The 17,185-nt window shown below is 42.4% G+C and overlaps 1 protein-coding gene across 2 annotated transcripts in view; it reads left to right on the top strand.

Annotated features, from left to right (window-relative positions):
• Positions 1 to 17,185, top strand: part of supt5h (SPT5 homolog, DSIF elongation factor subunit) — a 91,555-nt gene that overhangs the window by 18,602 nt on the left and 55,768 nt on the right. Inside the window, exons 2-6 of one of the 2 annotated variants that reach the window (XM_063059881.1) lie at positions 2,317 to 2,417; positions 5,345 to 5,546; positions 7,624 to 7,689; positions 15,029 to 15,040; positions 17,030 to 17,099. In XM_063059881.1, the coding sequence (XP_062915951.1) occupies positions 2,337 to 2,417; positions 5,345 to 5,546; positions 7,624 to 7,689; positions 15,029 to 15,040; positions 17,030 to 17,099 (431 nt within the window). In that variant the 5' untranslated portion in view covers positions 2,317 to 2,336. The remainder of the gene's footprint in view (positions 1 to 2,316; positions 2,418 to 5,344; positions 5,547 to 7,623; positions 7,690 to 15,028; positions 15,041 to 17,029; positions 17,100 to 17,185) is intronic. The other variant, XM_063059882.1, reaches the window with a different exon arrangement.

Here is a 17,185-nt window from a genome sequence, read left to right as displayed (position 1 = left end):
TCAGGGACACAACCTTTAAACTGCTCAATCAGAATCAGCTGCAGCAGTCTGTCATAATCCCCCTCTACCCCTTTCGAGGCGCACCAACGCTCACAATATGTTTGCATCTCACGAGCAAACTCCAAATACGTGCGGTCCCACCGCTTCCTCGCATTCCGGAACCTCTGCCGGTATGCCTCCGGGACCAACTCATAAATCCTGAGGATGGCCTCCTTCACCACCTCATACTTCTGGGCATCTTCCGCGGATAAAGCGGAGTAAGCTTGTTGGGCTTTCCCTTTCAGTACACTCTGAAGTAACACAGCCCACTTATCCCTCGGCCATTCCTGACTTATAGCCACCTTTTCGAAGTGGAGAAAGTACCGATCCACGTCGGTATCGTCAAAAGGGGGAACCAGCCTTACCTCCTGGGTCGCCCGGAACCCTCCACCTTGGTTCGGCACGAGCCCCTGCTTGGCCCTTATCTTTAACTTCTCCAGCTCAAATTCCCTTTCCCTCTGTTTCTCCTCTCTCTCCAACTGCCTGTCCCTCTCTCTCTCTTCTCTCTCCAACTGTCTTTCTCTCTCTTGCCTTTCTACCTCTCTCTCTTTCTCTTCGTGTTCTAACTGCCGTACCCGGAACTCGTGCTCGAGTCTCAGTTTTTCAAGCTGTACCTGTACTGCGTCTCCAGCAGGTTTTTCAACAGACACCACCCCCAGCTCACCTTGGGGAAACACACCTTTAGATACATAGTGCTCTACAATAGCTCTGTGTATCTCCTCTCTCCTCATTGTCGACTTCACCTTGGCAAGATTCACCCGTTTGGCCACAGCTATCAATTCCGATTTCCTGGCATCCTCTAATGCCTCCAAGGTCGGCGCCTTTATAAATTCCTCAACCTCCATTTCTGCTGTTTGTCTTTTCTTTCTTTCGGGAATTTTAACCCAATCAATTTACTCCGTCCCAAATTTAGCGTTCAAAATCGCGGACGAGAACCCCACTTATGTTACGTACCCCGTAACTGGGTTGCCAAACCAGCAGAAATGGATCACTCAGTTGGAGTCTGGAGTACTAGAACTAAGAAAGTTTTATTAAAGAAACAAGCAACACAGTAATCGAAAGGATAATAAATGCAACAGTTCAGTGATGATAAACACACATGTGCACAGAAGTAAGATAACAGCATCAGTCAAGCTCTATCGTTGTCTAGGGGTAAATGACCAATTTCAAAATGACTCAAAGTTCAGTCCAGTTAGTAGTTCGCAGTAATCGTTGCCATGGCGATGGACAACGTGGGGGAAGAGAGAGATAGAATAGGAGCAACTGATCATTCAGAACACTGCTTCACTCACAGACCAGCGAGATGGCTCACAAACAGCTTTTGGGCGGGTCCTTGGTGATGTCACCTGAGGTCACCGACTGTGACCCCTCCTCCAGATGCGGTCGATCCTCTGCAGTGAACCCGGCACCCAGGCAAGGGCGGACACACACCGGGTTCCCGCTGATCATACCTTTCCACCCTTGTCGTTGTCTGGCACTTCTCACCCACTCGTGAGAGGCGCACCGCTTCCAGGGTCTCGTTACCTCGGGTGGCGTGTGTCCCCGTCTTAGCGAACCTGTCCCTTTTTATCCCGCTGCTGGGGTATCGCCTGTCCATCACTTCAAACAGTTCAGGGTTCAAAGGGGGAGCCGCTCCAGACAGCTCTCTCTCCCACGTCCCTTCATTACACATCTCCAGACGCTGCTCCATTGTTCCTTATCTCTCCTTCCCCTGAGGGCAGGTGGCAGACCAATTGCTGATGCCACTGATGCTAGCCCAGGCCAGCAAACATCTTAATTTTATGTGTATTCTCGTAACAATAGTAACATAGTGGTAGCACAGCACCCTACAGTACCAAGGACCAGTGTTCAATTCCTGCTGCTGCCTGTAAGGAGTTTGTAAGTTCTCCACCATGACCGCGTAGGTTTCCTCCAGATGCTTCAATTTTCTCTCACAGTCCAAAGATGTATTGGTTGGCAGATTAATTGGTCATTGTAAATTGTCCCATGATTAGGCTAGGGTTAAATTTGGAGATTGCTGGGCTGTGCACCTCGAAGGGCTGGGAGAGGCTACTCTGCACTGTATCTCAATAAGTAAAGAAATTTTCTAAGTATACTGTGATATTTATTTTACTTTGAATGCTTAAATCATGATATATTGTATGATAGAGCCTTAAATTTGTGTTATTTTAATATACGGTTTTTTTGTGCACACATACTCAGCTGAAGTTTTGTAAATAAACATCCATGTTGAAAATCCAAGTACCCTATATCTTAACTAAGCTTTTTGCATTTCAGCCTTTCACTGAGTCTACAAGATGTCAGACAGTGATGGGAGCAACTTTACTGATGATGAGAGTTCCCGAAGCAGTGAGGGGGAAGAACAAGAGGAAAATGAGGTACTTCAAATACACACTTCCGAGTATTCTCTGCTTTCAGCATTGTTCCCCTCTGCCTTCAGTGGATGATTCCCTTCCCAACTGCAGGACAATGCCGTATCTGCCCTTTAACCACCTTGTTTCTTGTTATACAAACATGCTTGAGTCGAGATTGACATGTAGTTAGCAGGTCAGAGCGTGCTTTCTTCCATATTGGAAAAGCCCAACGTGGGTTTGTTGGTTGGTTTGTTGAATGCTTCTGTTTAGTTGTCGTGACTCGTCATGCTACTGTTTCAGCTTTGTTGTCTATCTAACTATCCTTCCCACTGTCACTCTGACCTGTTTTCAGTCTTCCCCACTGTTTGAGTGAATATTTCCCATGGAAACTTACACCTTTGCAAATCAATAGAATTCAGTCATTTTTTACAATCGTGATTATTATGTCTCCGGGGTGAGAAATGAATGCTGGAAGTTTCAGATGGTTGCTCTACATCTGCTTTCACCTTCCCGGTACTGGTGTTCTGTTTTTGTGAGTTTGTCTGCAAACTCCTCTCGCTCTACGCTGTCACCTTTCTCGTACTGAATCTCGCTTGCCTACAGCCTTATCACAGGATTTTTCTTTGCGTTCTCTGCACTTCTCTTTCTCAGCATCTCCCATCTTTCGCAGTTCTGATGAACAGTCTCAGCGTGGAAACAGGCTCTCTGGCCCAACTCGTCCATGCTGACTGGGATGCCCATCCATGTTGATTGTATTTTCCCGCCTTTGGTCCATATCCTTTTATTTCTTTTCTCTCTCTCTTCCTGTCCAAATGCATTTTAAATCCTGCGATTGTACCCACCCATACCAACTCCTCTGTACGTTTGAATGTACCTTTCCTAATATAAAATATACACTCAATGGATATTGAATGTATATTGGTGATCCTCTGCTGCTTTAGCCCATCCACTTCATGGTTCAATTTGTTGTGCATTCTGAGATGTTCTTCGGCACACCACTGTTCTAACGTGTGGTTATTTGAGTTACTGCCGCCTTCCTGTCAGCTTGAACCAATTTGGCCATTCTCCTCTGACCTCTCTTTAATGAGGCATTTCCACCGACAGAGCCTGTTGCTCATGGTATGTTTTTTGTTTTTCACACCGTTCTTTGTAAACTCCAGAGACTGTTCATGAAAATCCCAGGATATCAGCAGTTTCTGAGGTACTCAAACCACCCTGTCTGGCAATTATTCCATGGTCGAAGTCACTGAGGTTGTATACAGGTGTTCAATGTCCACTGAGAAATCTGACGACAGAGGGGAGGATGTTATTCCTGAATCATTGAGTGTGTGCCTTCAGGCTCCTGTATTTCCTTCCTGATATTAACAGTGAGAAGAGGGCATGTCCAGGGTGTTGAGGGTCCCGAATGATGATGTCACCTTTTTGAAACATAGAAAAATAGCAAACCTACAGCACAATACAGGCCCTTTGGCCCACAGTGCTGTGCTGAACATGTACGTACTTTAGAAATTACCTAGGGTTATCCACAGCCCTCTACTTTTCTAAGCTCCATGTACCTATCCAAGAGTCTCTAAAGACCCTATTAACATTAAAAAAATGGTCCCAACACAGACTCATGTGGAACACCACTGGTCACTGGCAGCCAACCAGAAACAGCTCCCTTTATTCCCACTCTTTGCCTCCTGGCAGTCAGCCAATCTTCTGTATTAGTTTCATTTTGTGGCCACCAGTCCCCTCCCTTCCCCATTCGTTTGCAGGTGAACTTTGGGTATGGGATCAGTCCAACTGCAGCAGCCCTGTAACACAGCCGGTTCTGACCGGAGCCACGTCTCTGTGACATGCCGATGGCAGCTGCCCTGTACTCAAGGGCCACAGCACTGGCGCTTTTGCACCCAGCTCCCGATCCTGCTGCCGCCAGATGACCGACCTGGTCTTTAGGGCTGTTCTCCTTCATTTACCTCAAGAGCTCCTTTTGCTGCTTCAACAGCTCCACTGGATCGCATTTCCACCGGTTTGCCATCGCTCCGGATCAGAAGTGAAAGGGAAACCAGGCGATAGGCATCACTCCTTCAAGGTGTTCTGGATGCTGGGGAGGCTAGAGCCCATGATGGAGCTGACTGAGTTTATAACTTTCTGCAGCTTATTTTGATCCTGTGCACTGCCCCCATCCCATACCAGATGGTGATGCATCCAGTTAGAATGCTGTCCATGGTACATGTGTAGAAATTTGCAAGTGTAACTAACTTTTCTACCTATGCTGCCACACCTGTACACCGTGGTCCCTCAGTTCCTCAATCATTCCTAAGGCCGTACCATTCAATGCATACATTCACCTTTATTACTTCTCCCAAAGTGCATCATCTCATATTTAATCGGATTAAATTCCATTTGCCATTAGTCTGCCTGTTTATGTTTGTCTCACTTGATATTGGTCTTATTGCAGAAGTGAAAATAGTTTCCACTACCTCCTCTATCAAACTACTTCATCGTTTGTGTACCCCTCCTCACCTTCTTCTCTTGGATATCATTTTGCTTTTTTACAAAAAAGTTTCCAATCCATGCAGTCTTTCCAAATTATTAAATCTTCTGACCACTGATAAAGTTAGAATGTTGACTGATTCCAGTTACTTTTAATTTTGTTGGAGAAAACAAGCTGCAAGGAGAATTGTGGCGGAGGAGGGGGAGGGGTGGGGGTTGTCAGAGCGCACCTCTGGAGACAAAAGGGCAGTCAACGTCTCAAGTCAAGATCCTGATCCAGACTCAGTTTGTGAATCTCGATCTCCTCATTGATCTATAGGATTTTCTGTAATTTGGTGCGGTCTTTCATTGATTCTGTTATTGTTACTATTGCAGGGATTTATTGAGGAAGGCCACAGGAAAATGAATCTCAGGGTTGTATATGGTGACATATATGCACTTTGATAATAAATTTACTTTGATCTTTAATTCAGGAGGAGGAAGAGAATGTCAGCAGGGGTGGCAGCGAGAAAGCGGAGGGAGAAGGAGAGGTAGAAGAAGAGGCTGAAGAAGTTGATGAGGAAGAGGAAGAAGAGGAGGAGGAGGAAGAGGAGGAAGAAGAGTATGACGAGGAAGAAGATGATGATCGACCCAAGAAGAAGCCGCGACATGGTGGATTCATCTTGGATGAAGCTGGTACTGAAATTAATTAACATTTTCCTTCTCCTGAAGTTACATTAGTTACAAAACTAATCCCTTCTGCCTGCAGGGTATCCATGTCCTTCATTCTCTCCACATTCAAAGGGAACATCTCTCCTAAGTTACAGAGAAAGGTTGAACAAGTTGGGTCTTTATTCTTTGGAGTGTAGAAGGTTGAGGGGGGACTTGATAGAGGTGTTTAAAATTATGAGGGGGATAGATAGAGTTGACGTGGTTAGACTTTTTCCATGGAGAGTGGGGGAGATTCAAACAAGAGGACATGGGTTGAGAATTAGAGGACAAAAGTTTAGGAGTAACATGAGGGGGAACTTCTTTACTCAGAGACTGGTAGCTGTGTGGAACGAGCTTCCAGCAGAAGTGGTTGAGGCAGGTTTGATGTTGTCATTTAAGTTAAATTGGATAGTTATATGGACAGGAAAGGAATGGAGGGTTATGGGCTGAGTGCAGGTCGGTGGGACTAGGATAGGGTAAGAGTTCGGCACGGACTAGAAGGACCGAGATGGCCTGTTTCTGTGCTGTAATGGTTATATGGTTATATTCATGTGGCTGTATAAAAGCCTCTTAAATGCCTTTGCTGTGTCGGCCTTCGCTACTGCCCCTGGCAGTTCATTCCAGGCACCCACCACTCTGTGTAAAAAGAAAACTTGCCCTGCACTTCTTGTTTGAACTTGCCCCTCTTACCATAAGTGCATGCCCTCTCATATTGGGCAGTTTGACTCCAAAGAACAAGATACCAGCTATCTATCACAAACTTATAAACCTCTGGGCTCCGTTGCTTCAGAATAAGCAAACCAAGTTTGTCCAACTCATCCTATAGAACATGCCCTCTAATCCATCTAGCATCTTAGTAAATCTCTCCGGTATTCTCTCCAAAGCCTCCACACTCTTTCTATTGTAGGGCGACCATAACTGCACACAATACCCTAGGGAGTTCCCAAACTGGGATCCACAGACCCCTTGCTTAATGGTATTGGTCCATGGAATAAAAAAGGTTGGGAACCCCTACTCTAGATGCAGCCCAACTAGAAATAGAGGTGCAGGAGATTTTGCAGTTGCTGGAAATCTTGACTAATACACCAAGTGCTGGAGGTGCTCTGGAGGTCAGGCAGTATCTATGGAGGGGAATAAACAGCCGATATTTCAGTTCATGACTAGCCAGAATTAGTTTGGCCACTAGAATTTTCTCAAAATTTAGCAAATGAATTCTTGCTGGCCAGATCCACCTTCCTTGAATTGTTATCTCCGAGCCTCACGTGCTTGCCTGCTTTGTATTGGGGGGAGGCAGTCCTGCTGGCAGGTACATTGAGAAGGGAAACCTTGCCCTTAAAAACTGACAAAAGACCCTTTCTGTTTTTCCATCTGTGAAAGCTGAAAACTTTTTCATAGGTTTGAAATGTCTCTTCCATTAAATGAGTTTTTAAATATCAATACATGTTTATAGAAAAATCAAACATTTAAAAATCTTGGAGAAAGAATTAACTGGAAGTATTACACTTCAGTGAATTTATTTAAAAATAAGTAACTAGCCTTCTGCTTTACCTCCTAATATGCAGCCTAAAATCCTCATGGATTCCGCTCATGAGCAATCAATAGCATCCAACTTGGTTCAGGAACTGAAGGCAGTTTATTTCCTCCCTCCGTCCATTTCCCTCTGCTGGGAAGTCTCAGGATGCTTGGGTTCTGCAGCTGATGTCTACACAATTTATCAACAGTGAAATGAATGATTACCTTTCCAAATCTGTCAGTTAGTCGGGAAATATGTGCATTTGATAGTGTACGCTCTGAGGTTTGCTGTTTAACCATCTGGATCAGGGGTTCCCAACCTGGGGTCCAGGGACCCCTTGCTTAATGGTGTTGGTCAATGGCATAGAAAAGTTTGGGGACCCTGATCTAAACACTGCTGATCTAATTCGGAGCCATTAGCACTTGTCAGCTTAAGAAATTGGTTGTCAAAGTAGTCATTATTTATCAAAATTAGTGTGTATACTTCGTAATTAGTCAATTAAATATCAGAAATAAATGTTATTCTGAATTTTTTTTTCTTTTTTTAAAGATGTGGATGATGAATATGAAGATGAGGATCAGTGGGAAGATGGTGCCGAAGATATCCTTGAGAAAGGTTTGTTCAATGTTAACATTATTTATCTTGTCAGACTGAAAAATGCATTATGGTGCAATATGGCTCTTTCCACTTGTGTGGTGAGCCATGCAATGCAAACTAAATGTTTAAAATAATAATTCCATGCGTTCACCCTTCACTTGTATGTTTCCATCAGTAAAACTGTCCCAGTTGACCATAGCTTACTCGAGATCAAATTGTAGTTTCTAAAATTAGACCCTTGATTTAGTAATAGTGTTGCTTGAGCTCATGTGGTGTTAATAATTTCTTTGATTATGTTAAGATATTCAAGCATCAATGTTTGCCTAAAGGTAGCTAATTATTATGTTTGCAGATCTAAATGTACATCCACCTGCTAATCATTCTGGGCTAGGTTTGCTACGTATACTATCATAGTCAATTGTTGCTTCAAGGACACTGATAAGGTTAAGATGTTGACTGATTCCAGTTGCCTTTAATTTTGGTGGAGAAAACAAGCTATTTCAATTATGTTCATATAACTATATTTCCATCTCCTTTTCTGTAAGCGGGCAGTGTTGTGGCACAGTAGTGCTGCTGCCATACCTTAACAACAAACTGGGTCTGATCTTGGATGCTGTCCATGTGGAGTTTGCTTGTCCTCACTGACTGTGTAAGCTTCACCTGATGCTCTGGTTTTCTTCCATGTTCCAAAGACGTGTTAGTGGGTTTATTGGCTACTACTCTTAGCATTTGGGATGCATCTCTATCAAAGGTCAAAGGTGAGGAGGATTGCAAAAACAAAGAAGTAGATGACAGAGGAAGTGGTGGAAACTTTTCACTTCTACAGTAAGACCAGTAGGGTGGCGATCAGGGTTACGCGAAGCCATGGGGGCACGTGGAGGATGGTCACATGAGCAGCCGGTGCAGATCACAAGTCCTGGTGATGCAAGACGCCAGGCAGACAATCTCTGAAGAGTATTGATAATGGTTGGGTTCACCTGTCTTGTAAAGACACTGCCCAGAAGAAGACAATGGCAAAATACTTATGTAGAAAAAAAATTGCCAAGACCAATCACGATCGTGGAAAGACCATGATCACCCACGCCATACAACATGTGGCATATAACAAACAAACAGGCATGGACTGAGAAGAGAATCACAGTAATTCTTGGGCAGTTGAGAGAGATTAAGTTACAGGGAAATGAAAGAGACAATGGGACTTGAGAGATTTTCTGAGAATATGCAAAGGGACAAAGCCCTTATGAACAAATTGTTTATTTGTCTACCTCTCTATCTTCCTCTGTCTTTTGCCTTTCATATACTTCCTTTTCTTTATTGTGTTATTCTCTGTACTTCATAACTTCGCATGGCCTTCAGGGGTATGTGAAAACTGTTGAGGGGCTTGGGGCTGGAATATGGAGCAGGTGAATGAGAGAATGATTCAGTTGATCACTTTGTTGCTAGCATGGCTTTATTTCAGATTGAGCTGGGATAAGAGGAAGTCGAAGAATGAGTAGAAATTGAAGCCTAAGATGTGATGCAGTCTACAGATAATGATTCTGATTGAGTACTAACATGGAAGGAATGATTGAGTCAATTTGGCTGTACCTGTGGCCTTTTGAATGGATTTGTTAGTTGAATATTTTGTTTGCTTTCTTTTAGTTTCTGTGCAAGGAACAATTGAACCTCAGGGCAACAAAAGAAGTGTCTTAACGGTACTTCTGATTTCTGTGCACCTTTTAGTACAAGCCTCCAGTATTTCTACATACAATATACCTTGCATATACTGTATAGATTAGTTGGTCGTATATAACACAAGACCTGAATTAGCCAATGCAGAGAAAATATCCTGTAGTGAGAGTAATTTTCCCCTTCAAAACTTTGTGAAATGCAAGAAAAATCCAAATTGACACTTTATGTACATTTGTAAAATAAAGCTCACAGAATTTACAGAACAGAAATCAGCCATTTGTCCCAACTATATGTATAGGATTTGGACTTCATGTGATTTTTTTCCTCATAGGCTGTGTTAAATATGCTGATGTTGGGTGCCAAGGTACAGTAGAGGTTAGTGTGATGCTGCAAGATGTAATAGCGTCGGAGTTCAGAGTTCAAAGTTCAATTCTGTATGCCCCCTTCATGGAATGCATGGGTTTTTTCCGGGTGCTCCAAAGATGTATCAGTTAGTAGGTTAATTGGCCATTGGAAATTGTTCTATGATTAGGCTAGGGTTAAATCAGGGTTTACTGGATGGCACGGCTCGAAAGGCTGGCAGGGCCTGTTTTGCAGTTTATTACAATAAATAAATAAAGTATTTGAATCACAAACAGGAGAAAATCTGCAGATGCTGGAAATCAAAATAATACATGCACAATGCTGGAGGAACTCAGCAGGCCAGGGTGCATCTCTGGAAAAGAGTGAACAGTTGAAGTTTCGGGCCGAGACAGGACTGGAAAAAAGAGTTTAGAAGTCAGAGTGAGAAGGTGGGGGGAGGAGAGGAAGAAGTACAAGGTGATAGATGAAACTGGGAGAGGGGAAGGGTGTGGAGTAAAGAGCTGGGAACTCGATTGGTGAAAGAGCTAAAACACTGGAGAAGTTTCCAACTGTTTCCTTCACCACTCCTGCTCTTCCGGTTTCAACCATCACCTACAACCTTGGGCAACTGCCTCTCCTCCTCCCCCCCCTCCATTTTCTTACTTTGACTTATAATCCATTTTTTTTCTCCAGTCCTGATGAAAGGTCTCAGCCTGCAACGTCGACTGTTTACTCTTTTCCACTCTTTTCCATAGATGCTGCCGGGCTTGCTGAGTTCCTCCAGCATTTTGTGTGTATTGCTAATGAAAGTATTCCTTCACAAAGCTGACAAAATTCAGAACTGTGCGCCATTTCATCAGTTAAGACCGTTAACACTTTTAACCTTTTTATTCCTTTTTTAAGGATGACTGTGGGAAGCAGTAGTGATTAGAATTTGGTAAATAATTTCTGTGATGTTTGGTTTTCTGAGGATGTGCTGTACCTTGGTTCATAACACGTGCAGACCAATATGCCTTGAAGTTGTTCCTGCAAGTTGAACTTGTCCCTAGGCAGCAGCTGAATGAAATTACCTTCGTCTTGAAGTTAACTTGGGCAAATAAAACTCGAGCACGGTTCTCATTGTAACCTAGCCAGTCGTGGTAGAAATCACCTCCTGAGCAAGATCAGACTTAGCCATGTAAACCCCAAATCTGCTACCTATGTCCTAACTTCTATCGAATGTCATTCTTACATCTTCCCTATCCATGTAACCTCCAAAGACTTTGCTTATTTCTGTGCACCAGGTTTCCTTTGGGTACCACGGGTACTCATACTTTCTCCTGTCTTGGCTCTAAGCTCCGGCATTCACTGTCTCAACAATTCTGATTATCTCAAGATGCATTTTAGAAACTCCATCAAGACGTATTTTAGAAAGTCTGTCTTGGGAAGCATTTGGTTATCTTTGCAAATCTTATTAAGAAGCTTGGAGCCAAATTTTAAACCTATAAGGTCATCGAGTCTGTTCCGCCATCCTCCTTTGGCTGATTACTATTGTTCTCAACTCCATTCTCCTTCCTTTTCACCATAACCTTTGACCTTCTTACTAAGCAAGAACTTATCAACCTCCACTTTAAATATAGCCAATGACTTGGCCCCCACAGCTGCCTCTGGCAACAAATTTCCCAGGTTCACCTCCCTCTGGGTAAAGAAATTCCTCCTCGTCTTTGTTCTACATCGACATCCTTTTATTCTGAGGCTGTGCCCTCTGATCTTAGACTCCCCCTTTATAGGAAACATCCTCTCACTCTATCTAGGCCTTTTGATATTTTGTATGTTTCAAGGAAATCCCCCTCATGCTTTTAAACTCCGGTGAGTAAAGGCCCCAGAGCCGTCAGTGCTCCTCATATGTTAACTCTTTCATTCCTGGATTCAATCTTGTGAACCTCCTCTAGACTTTCTTTGTTTGATATTGCTCCTGCAAAACACTGTGGGAATCAAATTACACAAACGGTGCTACAGGTGTACAAGGTATTGCTACTCTGCATGTCACTCAGCATATTAACACCCAATAAGGTGAGGCAACACTTTACCTGTGGATCTGTTGGGATCGTCTATATTATCTGGTACTCTTGATGCGGCCTCCTCTGCGTTGTTGAAATCCGTCATAAACTGGGGGCCTGCTTTGCTCACTCCATCTGCTATATTCTTGTATTTGGAGTATTGTATGCAGTTTTGGTCACCAAATTACAGGAAAAATATTAATAAGGTTGAAAGAGTGCAGAGAAGGTTTACAAGGATGTTGCCGGGACTTGAGAAACTCAGTTACAGAGAAAGGTTGAATAGGTTAGGACTTTATTCCCTGGAGGGGAGATTTGATAGAGGTATATAAAATTATGATGAGTATAGATAGAGTGAATGCAAGCAGGCTTTTTCCACTGAGGCTGAGGGAGAAAAAAACCAGAGGACATGGGTTAAGGGTGAGGGGGGAAAAGTTTAAAGGGAACATTAGAGGGGGCTTCTTCACACAGAGAGTGGTGGGAGTGTGGAATGAGCTGCCAGATGAAGTGGTAAATGCGGGCTCACTTTTAACATTTAAGGATAAATTGGACAGATACGTGGATGGGAGGTGTATGGAAGGATATGGTCCAGGTGCAGGTCATTGGGACGAGGCAGAAAAATGGTTTGGCACAGCCAAGAAGGGCCAAAAGGCCTGTTTCTGTGCTGTAATGTTCTATGGTTCTAAGTGGAATTTCCCAGTAGCCAACCATTCTTATCCCCATTCTCATGCTGACATATCAGTCCAAGGCCTCTTATTTTGCCATGATGAGGTCTCTCAGCAACGCTTCCTATTCTGAAAGGGTAGTCTCCAACCTGGTGGCATGAACATTGATTTCTCCTTTTGGTATTTTTTCCCCTCCACCTTCCCTCTTCTACTTTCCCGCTCTTGCTTCTAACCTCTTCCCCTCACTTGCCTATCACCTCCTCCTGGTGCCCTTCCTTTCCTTTCTCTTATGGTCCACTTTCCTACTGATTCGTTTTTCTCCAGCCCTTTACCTTTTCCACCCACCTGACTGCACCTATCACCTTCTAGTTATCCTCCTCCTCCTCACCTTTTTATTCTGATGTCTTCCCCCTTTCCAGTCCTGATGAAGGATCCCGACCCGAAACATTGACTGTTTAATAATTTCCGTAGATACTGCCTGACCTGCTGAGTTCCTGCAGCATTTTGTGTGTGTTGTTCTGAGTTCCACATATATGTCACTCGCATATTAACATCCACTGCCTTATGAGAGTTAGCAGCTGGGGGGCTGGTCCCAGCATATGTGCTAGAGGCAGTAAAGTGTGGAAAGTGAGAGTAGGGGGTTAGTGGGAATTCTCTGTGTACCATTTTTGTCCCAGTGAGAGTCAACTTGAGAAAAGTTTTTTCTTCCATCAGTTTGCATGTGTTCAAGATGTAATGAACTAACATGAGTGTGCACGAAAAAGGAATCAAGCTGCAGAGCAATTGAAAATAGGAAGAAAAGTTTAACCTTTTTAATCTAGCACACAAAATCAGGTTGGAGGCTACACAGATGGAATATAAGGTGTTCCTTCTACACTCTGAGGGTGGCCTCATCCTGGTACAAGAGAAGGCCATGGACTGACATGTTAGAATCAGAATGGTAATCAGAATTAAAATATTTGGCCACTGGGAAGTTCTGCTTGTAGCAGATGGAGTGGAGGTGCTTGATGAAGTGAGGCTGTAGTTTTATTTCATATCAAAGAGGTTATAAGATAATTCATCTGGAGCAGGAAAATTCAGGCTGCCTTTAAAAGGAAGTATAGTTTTTTAACAGTGTGATTGCGTACAAAAATAGTTGAATGGAAATCTCTATCATTGTACTGCTGAGGCAAATGACAGTGGAAGAGAACTGATGCAAACTGGTTTAATATTGAATTTATGAATTCCCAGGAAACAACCACATTTTGCATTTATATTAAATTGAATTTCTGGATTTCTAATAAAAAAATTATATTTAAACTACTCTCACATACCGTTTTGCAAAATGAATTACAGATTAATTTCACCGTCTTGAGTTTCAATATCTTTGGTTCATGTATGGGTCAGCATTTCACAATTAATTTAGTGCAGATGTAGACCTGAATCAAATGAATGTCGGAGTGTCTCATTCCATGTACTTGAATAGATTATTTATAGATAGAATTTAAATGTTGTAAGTATACAACCTCCACTGTTAAAACTCTGCTGAGTTAACAATATTTTTGATTCTCAATCGCAACAATAGTTACTCTTGCAAATTGTTCTGTCAATGTTTTTAATTCTGTCTTTCCAAGACAGCCACAGACTTTGCCTACAGTGCAACTCTGGAACAACTTACTAAATTCAGTAGCCATTTTGCATATGAAAGCCGGCCGGTGGTGTAGTGGCTTCTGCACCGGATTTCAAGGCGAGTGGTCCTGGGTTCAAATCTGGTCAGCTCCTTGCACATTTTCCATTTAGAAACATGGAAAATCTACAGCACATTCCAGGCCCTTCAGACCACAGTGTTATGCTGACCATGTAACCTACACTAGAAGTTGCCTAGAATTTTCCTGCCGCATAGCCCTCTATTTTTCTAAGCTCCATCTACCTATCTAAGAGTCTCTTAAAAGACCCTGTTGTATCCCGCCTCTGCCACCTTCGCTGGTAGTGCAGTCCACGCACCCAGCACTCTCTGTGTGAAAAACTTGCCTCTGACATCTCCCTTGTACCTACTTCCAACCACCTTAAAACTCTGCCTCCTCATGTTAGCCATTTCAGCCCGGGGAAAAGCCTCTGGCTATCACATAATTGTGCTGGATTGAGTATCCAGCAAGCAACTCAAGCCTCACAAAACAGACTAATGCTAAAGAAACGGCAAGGTTCCCACCTGATACACCGGTGAGGCATGGGAGGATATTATTATTCATTTAAAACAAAACCAATATTTTGGGAAATTTACTCAAACATAAAATGTTTAATGCTGGCAAAGTCAACTTTTCCACTCAATGAACTATACAGGTCGTGTCACTAGCAGCTCTTCAGCTGCCTGTGCAGGGTTACGATTACTGTGATTAAACGAATCAGCATGCGGTTGGAAACAAAGAAATGTTCAATTGGACCTGAGTTTTGATAAACAGCTGATATAAGACTAGTTTTCTGTGAGTGCTCCTTATGAACAAAACCATTTTGCTTGTGTGTATTTCTTTTTATTTTGCGTTTGAAACATCACACATTACTGCTTATCTGCCATGTTTTAATTTTTATCCTTGCGCTTTTGTTTCCCATTGACCATGTGATTTTGGTGGTATTATTTGGCTGTTTACTCTGTTACCTTCTGAACAGAAGAAATTGAAGGTATGTATGCAATTCTGCGTTTGCTATAGAGTCTGATAGTTACTGGTTTGTGGATCAATAGGGCTAACAAATTACTATGTATGAATATTATTAAAAATCTGTTGCTTGTTTAATAGATTTTTGAGTTTCAGAAGATCTGTTTTAGTAAAAGCAGGAACTTCACTGATTTATTAGGGCAAATGCTCACATTGCTACAAAAGCTCATACATTTATAAAAATACTCTGATAGTAATATTTGCACAGAGTAATTTTGAAGCCCTGGTCTGTTTTAATGATAGCTTTGGGTTGATTTGTGGGATTTAGTTTGCGATTGTGTAATCAGTAAATTAAATTGTCCTGCAATATATTTTTTGAAGCAACATATCATCTGTCTTTTAATTTGTTTTGATTGATGGGATGTTAGAGATCAAGGTCTGAGTTTGACTAGTCTTCTCATCTTCCTCGAAGATTTGTGTATAATGAAGAGGGATTGGAAATGCTGTTTTTGGTTTTTGGTCCTTTCTAAATCATCTTGCTAATTGCTTTTGTGATGGGTGTCTGAAGCACATTACTTTCACCCCGTTCCCAGAACGAAATAGTTTTAGGCTAAATAACAACATATATTAAAAGATATACACATGCTCTTGGCTTGCTAGTGTAGGTCGTTGGTAGGATTTTCACGAACTCAATTATTTCCATTTAAGAGGATCCCCTTCGCAGCATTCTTTGCCCGAAGCAGTGTTGAGACACCATGCGGTAAAAATGTTTCGCCCTTGACCTGCTATGTTTGCAGCCCAGAATAATTTGTTTCTTTGCTTTTTAATTTGTGTGGCAAAACTTGGCAACCTTGCGTTGACTTTAGTAGGAATTAATTGAATTAGTAATTGCTCACTGCTTTGTCATTTATTTATCTATTTAGCCACTTAGAGTAGAATTGGCTCTTGTCCTTTAAGCTCCACTGCCCAGCAACCCCCAACAACCCCTTATTTAATCCTAGCCTAATCACAAGACAGTTCAGAAATGACCAAGTAGCAGTGCATCTTTGGACTGTGGGAAGAAACCGGAGTACCTGGAGAAAACCCAGACACTCCACTGGGAGGACTTACTACAGAGACTCCTTACAGATGATGTCGGAATTGAACTCCAAACTCCAAAAGCGAGCAGCAATAGCATCACGCTAAGCTCTACACTGGCATGTTACTTAGAGAATGAAGCTGTTGACAACGGGTTCATTCCTGCTCAGTTATTGATAAGGACTTCCTCCCTTTTCCCCCATCCTTCAGTCTATCCCATTTGTAAATATGAAAGTTTTAATTTTACTAGAACATTGGAAACAAAGCTGACTTGAACAGGTTGCTTTGTTCACTGTGCCGGCTTCATTTGCACAAATTAAGATTCCAGTCGCATGGCTGTGTATTTATGGTATTTCCCATGGGTGCGATGCTTTTATAAGTTATGGCCTAGTGTACAAAATGTCAGCTGTCCGAGAGTGTGAATGCATACACGAGACCACACAGTACTGATGTATTATTATTAATAACATTGACGGAGAAGCTTGTAGTTCATTGACAGAAAAGGTCATTGTTTAGTTAGCAATTGCCGAGTGCAATTGAAAAACAGGGAACGATAATCGTGGATTGGATCTGAGCCATATTTTTAACCTATACAGGTGACTTAAGTAAAAACTAGAAACATTTGCAAATTGTTCCTCACTGTCCAGGAATGTGAATTCTCCTTTGGGATTTGTTGTACATTATTTCAGATTGACACTACTTTCATGTCACTTGAGCACATGACATGATCTAGCTCTCCAATATTGCTTTGAGACCAGTTGATATGACACATTGATCTATTTGTCTTTGGAAATAATTCAGCCCTTGTTTTAAGTGGATTATTAATTAAAAGGGGAAAAGTCAAACCATATGTCACACTCTAATTTTTGGTGGACAAACAGGGATTGATATGTTAATAAAATGTCTGCCTCTTTATCCTATTTGTTGTATTTTGTAGCCTCCAACATTGATAACCTAGCTCTTGATGAAGACCATTCAGGCGCAAGAAGATTGCTGAATCATTGGAGGTAACTTTTCCCATTAAGTGATCATTCAAAGTACATTTATTCTCAAAGTGTGTATGCAGTATACAGCCCTGAAAGTTTCTTCCCCA

This window comes from Mobula hypostoma, chromosome 10, assembly GCF_963921235.1.
Source record: "Mobula hypostoma chromosome 10, sMobHyp1.1, whole genome shotgun sequence".
In the NCBI taxonomy this organism is placed as follows: domain Eukaryota; kingdom Metazoa; phylum Chordata; class Chondrichthyes; order Myliobatiformes; family Myliobatidae; genus Mobula; species Mobula hypostoma.
Note: the sequence above shows the minus strand (reverse complement) of the source record. Positions and strands in the feature narration are given on the sequence as shown.